Source organism: Tauraco erythrolophus, chromosome 21 (assembly GCF_009769465.1).
Source record: "Tauraco erythrolophus isolate bTauEry1 chromosome 21, bTauEry1.pri, whole genome shotgun sequence".
Classification (NCBI taxonomy): Eukaryota; Metazoa; Chordata; class Aves; order Musophagiformes; family Musophagidae; genus Tauraco; species Tauraco erythrolophus.
The window spans coordinates 5,472,996-5,479,590 of record NC_141485.1 but is presented as its reverse complement, the minus strand read 5'-3'; the positions used below and the strand labels follow the sequence as shown (position 1 = coordinate 5,479,590).

Below are 6,595 nucleotides of genomic sequence, written 5' to 3'. Positions count from 1 at the left end.
CCCCCGGCGTGGCTGTGCCCGCCGCGGTGGGTCCCAGCCCCGCGAAGGCGCCGTGCCCGAGCCGCTGCTCCCCGACACCCCCCGCCCCCGCCCCGGGGTGTCGATGCCGCCCCAGCCCCCGGTGCGGCCGCGGCGGGGCGGGGCGGGGCGGAGCCCGGCCGGGAGGCGGCGGTGGCGGTGCCCGGTGCCCGGCCCCCGGCCCCGGGCGCGGGGCGGTGTCAGGCCGGTTCCACCGCCCCGTCCGGCCCCCGGGCGGAGCCGGGCGCGGAGCGCGGAGCCGAGCGGGGCGCGGAGGAGGCGAGAGGGGCGCGGGGCGGCGGGATGCCGGGCTACGACTACAAGCTGCTGGAGCGGCCGCGGCGGCGGGTGCTGTGCCCGCTCTGCGGGAAGCCCATGCGGGAGCCCGTCCGCGTCTCCACCTGCGGCCACCGCTTCTGCGACACCTGCCTGCAGGAGTTCCTCAGGTAAGCCCCCGCCGTGGCGTCACGCCGCGCACCCCTTCCCCCGTGGAGCACCCCGGTCGCCTCCCCGATCCGAGGCTCCGCACCCCGAGGGGCAGTGGGTGTTCCCCCCCCCTCCGCTCCGCCGGCCCCGGGAGTCGCTGCCGGGTGCGGGGCCGCCCCGCACGCGGGGGTGCCCCGGAGAGGGGTGCGGGGTGCTCCGGGGGTGCGGGGTGCCCCGGGACGGGGAAGGGGTGCGGGGTGTCACCGGGTGCCTGGGAGTGCGGGATGCCCCGGGCCGGGGAAGGGATGCACGGTGCCCGGGGGTGCGGAGTGCCCCGGGGGTGCCCCGGGACGGGGAGCGCGGGGTGCTCGGGGGTGCGGGGTGCCCGAGGGTGCGGGGCGCGCCCAGCCCGCGACAGCCGCCCCGCGGGGTGCAGCGACCCGTGGCCCCTCTCGGTGAGGAGGAGGAAGAGGAGGGCCGGGTGAAGCCCGGAGCGGCGAGTTTCGAGCGTTTACGAAGATTTGTGCTTAACCCCTTCCTGCTCCGGCCCCGCCAGAGGAAGCGACCGGGGAGATCGTGTGTGTGTCTCCCCCTCCCCATGTCCGCGCGCCCACGAGTGAGCGCGACCAGGGATGTGCTCGATGGGAGCGAGGGGACGGGACCCCTTCCCACCCCCCCCCCCCGCGGTTTGGCAGCCCCGGACCAGGTACCGGCAGCCGACGGGGCTGCCCGGGAGCCACACGCCGGGGCCGGTGCTGCCCGGTTTTCGGCCACCGTGCCCGGTAAGGGGCCGGGGATCCCACGGCAGCATGGCGGGGGGGTGCCCGTGCCCCCCGGGCCGGGCGCCAGGCGGTGCAAACCGTCACTCTGGGCCCCGATTTTCGCTGCCGCCTCCGGCTGCGCCTCGCCCGGCCGAGGCGACCTTTGCTCGGGCCGGGGGCCCCGCGGGCACGGCCGCTGCGAGCCGGTTTCTGCGAAACCGGGCGTTCCCCGGGGCCCGTGCCAGGCAGCGCCTCCGCTCCGCTCCCGCATCCGCCCCGCGGGCACCTCGGCTCTCCCGGGGCGGCCAGACACCGGAGTCCCCCCTCTGAGCCCCCCACGGTTGCACCGGATCGGGTTTAGGGATCTCACGGGCTGAGCCGTCCAGCTCCGCCGGGTACCAGGCTGGGTACCGAGGGGTGCTGGGGTGGGTGCCGGGGGTGCTGGGGCTCCCCCACCCCATCACCTCGCCGCGCCCCGGCACGCCGCGAAGGTCAGTGGCAAGGACGGTCCCCCGGGCGCTGCCTCAGCACATTCCCTGCCCGGCCGAGCGTGAGGAATGGGGAGGCTTTGTCGGGGATTAGGCACTGGGTTCGGGTCGCCGTCCCGCTTCCCCGCCGGCCCCAGCACCCCGATACCGTGTGCGGGGTGCAGGCAGGGATGGCGGGGTCGGCTGCCCCTAGAAAGGCAGCAGGCGATGCCAGCTGTGGCTCCCCAGAAAGGGCTGGGTGCCTGGCCCTGGCCAAGAGCTGCTTATCTTAGTGGGTGCCTGGTGACTGGCCCACGGAAACGCCCGCTGCAAACGGAATGGGCACGTGGCAGGTCTGGCCGTTCCCCATGGGGTTTGCACCCCGCCACACCGGGCTGTTTTTTCCCAGGTGTTTTGGCACACCAGCACAGGGATGGTGGCCGCAGGGGATGTGACTGCACTGTGCCCGGGCATCCCAGGCCAGCACGTGCCAGGCAGCACCACTGGCTCCGTCGTGCCATCTCACATCCACTTGGCAGCCCTTGTCGAGGCTGGGCTGGCGCCTGCCAAGGGTGCGCGGTGATTAGACGTGCAGGGGCTGTGCGCGGGCAGGGTGACCTGGTGGCTTCATCTAGAGCCACCTTGGGGACACCAGAGCCCCGGGGTCCCTGTGTGTCCCTGCTGTGTGTCCCTGTGGGCCGCACTCGTGGCCTCCCACCCCAGTGTCCATCAGGGATAGTGTGTGAGGTGCCATCCTCGTCTGTCCCCGGGCACAATGTCTTGGGGGCTGAGGTGACGGTGGCTCCTGGCCAGCTGTGTCACTGACCAGGCTGCCTGTTCGGCTCCATCCCCATGCCTCCACCCCACACTCCCCCTCCGGAGGCTGGGGCTCGGCTCTTGGAAGGAGCACCATCCTGGGGACCCCTCCAGGGTGGCTGCCTGTCCCCACCGTCCCGGCTTACTGCCGTGGCTGGTGGGGCCGTTTCCTGTCGAGCGGGAGCCCCAGGGCCATGCGTCCGGGCTGCACATCTGGCACCCAGCTGTTTTCCCCATATCTCCCCTGGGCCCCAGCACCTGGGGCTGTGGGCGCCGGGGGCCCGGCTAGCCGCCTGCACCCTGCCGTAATCCCGGGGGGCTGGGGTGGGTGAGGGGCTGCTGGGGCTCCAGATGGTGCCACGCTCACAGCGGCTGGCCCAGGCCCCTGGGGACTGCGGCCGCCGTGCCTGGCTTTGAGAGGGGGGGGCTGCCCGGGGGGTGTCTGGCGGGGGCATTTCCCAGCTCAGACAGATGGAGCAGGATTAGAGCTTTGGCTCCCCAAGGGCCGTGGCTGGATTTGGTGTGGGGTGAGAACCTGACAGCAGAGGGGCAGCACTGATGTCCTGGGGTGGGATGGGGGGGACCCCGTGGGACATTGTGGATGTGTCACCACTGACATGGTGTTCCGCAGCCCCCAGTTACCCTGACCCCTCTCTGTGTCTTGCAGCGAAGGCGTCTTCAAGTGCCCAGAGGACCAGCTGCCCCTGGACTATGCCAAGGTGAGCCCGGCATGTGGCCAGGGTACCCCGCTTCAAGGGGTCGTCCCTGTCACCTGTGTCCTCCGCCAAGAGGCTGGCACTGGGCTCCGCACACCTGCCTGGCACAGCCGCGCCGGCCTGGCACAGCCGCCTGTGCGGAAGCAAGAGCCCTTTGTGCTGCGGGACCAGGGAACGGAAACCCGCTCCCGACAAAAGATGCTTGTTCGGGTGCTGGCAGGGGGGATCCGGCCGTGGGCAGTGTGCCTGCGGCTCCCAGCCAGGATGGGGGGGGTCCATATGCCCCGATGCTGATGCCCCGATGCTGCCTCCCCAGATCTACCCCGACCCGGAGCTGGAGGCGCAGGTGCTGAGCCTGGCCATCCGCTGCATCCACAGTGAGGAGGGCTGCCGCTGGAGCGGGCTCATCAAGCACCTCCAGGTAGGGTCCGGCAGGATGGGGAGGGTCGAGGCTGCACCCACAGCCCCCAACTCACTGTCTCTGTGCCCCCCAGGCCCATCTTGGCACCTGCGGCTTCAACGTCATCCCCTGCCCCAACCGGTGCAACACCAAGCTGAGCCGCCGTGACCTGCCCGAGCACGTTCAGCACGGCTGCCCCAAGCGCCGGGTCAAGTGCGAGTTCTGCGCCAACGACTTCACTGGGGAGGCCTTTGAGGTGGGCGCGGGGGGTGGGGCACCACGCCCGGGGAGGGCATGGCCAGGGTGAGGATGCTATGTGGGACACGGCTGGCAGGAGTGTCACGGAGGCATGGCCTGGGTGGGGGCACCATGGCCAGTGCAGCTAGGTGGGGGCTGCGATATAGGGTGCAGAGTGGGGATGTAGACGGGCTGCAGGGCACCGTGGGGGCACAGCCTGGGCATGGGGACAGAGCCTGGGTGGGGGACACCATGGGGGACACAGCCTGGCCATGGAGGGCACCGCATGGGCCCATCCGTGGCGGGGCTGGCCAGTGTGGGCAGCCAGAGGGTGACAATGGTGCCGCGGTCCCCAGGGCCACCAGGGCACGTGTCCCCAGGAGAGCGTGTACTGCGAGAACAAGTGCGGGGCCCGCATGATGCGGCGCCTGCTGTCCCAGCACGCCCTGGCCGAGTGCCCCAAGCGCACCCAGCCCTGCACCTACTGCGCCAAGGAGTTCGTCTTTGACACTATCCAGGTGAGACGGGGCTCACGGGGATCCTCGCCCCACTGGCTCCTGGCCTTGGCTGACAGCCACCCTCTGTCCCCAGAACCACCAATACCAGTGTCCCCGGTACCCTGTGCCCTGTCCCAACCAGTGTGGGACACCCAGCATCGCTCGGGAGGATGTGCCCACCCACCTCAAGGAGAGCTGCAACACTGCCATGCTGTTGTGCCCCTTCAAGGATGCTGGCTGCAAGCACCGGGTGAGTGTGTCCCTGGCCCCATCCCGCCCTGGCATCCTTGTGCCATCCCCACCATGGCATGCCTGTGCCCCACAGCATCCCCACACTCCTCCTGCCCTGACATCTGTCTCATCCCCTGTTGTGTCTCTGTTCTGCTCTGCCCCATCCATGTGGCTTCGTGGTGTCCTCCATCCTTCTCCTACCTCTCCCCTGTATCGCTTTGCCACCCAAGTGTCCCCACACCATCCCAACCAGGTGTCCTTGTGCCAACCCTGTGTCCCCACGGCATTCCTGTGCCATCCTGCTCCAGTACTCCCATGCTCCATTGACATCTCCATGACCTCCCCATGGCATCCTTCTCCTGTCCTGTCTCACCCCATGTCCCTGGCACCCCCTGCTGACAGTCCTGCTGTCCCTGCAGTGCCCCAAGCTGGCCATGGGCCGGCACCTGGAGGAGAGCACCAAGGTGCACCTGGGCATGGTGTGTGCCCTGGTGAGCCGGCAGCGGCAGGAGATCCTGGAGCTGCGGCGGGACGTGGAGGAGCTGTCAGTGAGCAGCGACGGGACCCTCATCTGGAAGATCGCCGACTACGCCCGCAAGCTGCAGGAGGCCAAAGCCCGCAGCAACTACGAGTTCTTCAGCCCCCCTTTCTACACTCACAAGTACGGCTACAAGCTCCAGGTCTCGGCTTTCCTCAACGGCAACGGGAGCGGGGAGAGCAGCCACCTCTCCGTCTACATCCGCGTGCTGCCTGGCGAGTACGACAACCTGCTGGAGTGGCCCTTCTCCTACCGCGTCACCTTCTCCTTGCTGGACCAGAGCGACCCTTCGCTCTCCAAGCCCCAGCACATCACCGAGACCTTCCACCCCGATCCCAACTGGAAAAACTTCCAGAAGCCAGGAGCCTCGCGCAGCTCCCTGGACGAGAGCACCCTGGGCTTCGGCTACCCCAAGTTCATCTCCCATGAGGACATCAAGAAGCGGAACTACGTGCGGGACAACGCCATCTTCATCAAAGCCTCTGTAGAGATCCCCCAGAAGATCCTGGCCTGAGCCCCGGTGCCCCGGGGAGGACAGGATGTGAGCCGGGCACCTGCCCAGGTGTGCCCCAGGTGGTGCTGAGCCCCTGCCCGCAGCCGGTGCCCTCGGCTTGAGGGACGCTGTCGTGGCCGCAGCCAGCGGCTCTCAGGTAGGCAGGGGATGGGGCTGCTCCCCCATGTCCCTCCCTGGGCTGGGACCCCGCCGCAGCCCCAGCTGCCCCCCAGGGCAGCCCCTTCTCAGGTCCCCAGGGGTGCTGGGGGGCTGGGCCCCCCCAAGCCCCTCACTGGGGTGCCCAGCAGTCCCTGCCACCCTTGCAGGGGACTGCGCTGCCCAGAGCCATATTTCGTACGCTGGTGCCCCCCGGGAGCACGGTTGTTATTTATTACCCCGGGTTGGGGCCCCCTCCCTGCCTCTTTATTTTTTTTCAATAAACTTTTCTTGTATTTATTACAGCTGCCTGAACCTCCTTCCTCCACCCGGCCAGGGATGGGATCGGGGGGGACATCCCTGTGCCCGGCACCTGCGGGCACAGGGGTGCTGACGGTGCAGCCGTGGGTTCTGGGGACAGGGAGAGCCCAGGCTGGGGGACATGGTGGGGGGTTAATCCCTGACCCACATCCCGCAGCAGACGGGCACGGATGGAGACGGTTAATTTGGTAATCAGTGGCAGCGGGGATGTGCTGGGGGGTGTCAGCAGTCCTGGGGGGTTAGGGGGGTGGGGGCTGTTGTCCTGCAGCACCCTCCCACCCCCCCCGATCCGTGTCACCCAGCCTCTCATTAGCACTGGGGCAATTACAGCCGGGGGGAGGCAGGGGGCAGAGCAGACCAGGGTGGGTGGGCAAGGGCTGGGGGGGCATCGGGGTGCTTTGAGGGGCAGCCCAGCTGGATCAGGCCCCATGTGCGTGTGTCCGTCTGTCCCCCCCAAATCACCCCAGGCAGAGATGGAGGGGGTGTGGGGGTGTGTTGTCGTCTCTACAGGCTAATCC

General features: G+C 69.3%; 1 protein-coding gene across 1 annotated transcript; it reads left to right on the top strand.

Annotated features, from left to right (window-relative positions):
• Positions 1-321: 321 nt before the first annotated feature.
• Positions 322-5,670, top strand: TRAF4 (TNF receptor associated factor 4). Its single transcript, XM_086624682.1, has 7 exons — positions 322-464; positions 3,156-3,207; positions 3,521-3,625; positions 3,699-3,860; positions 4,198-4,359; positions 4,433-4,588; positions 4,989-5,670. Exons 1-7 carry the CDS (start codon positions 322-324, stop codon positions 5,619-5,621), a joined length of 1,413 nt encoding a protein of 470 aa, XP_086480808.1. The 3' UTR covers positions 5,622-5,670.
• The last annotated feature ends 925 nt before the right edge of the window (positions 5,671-6,595 follow it).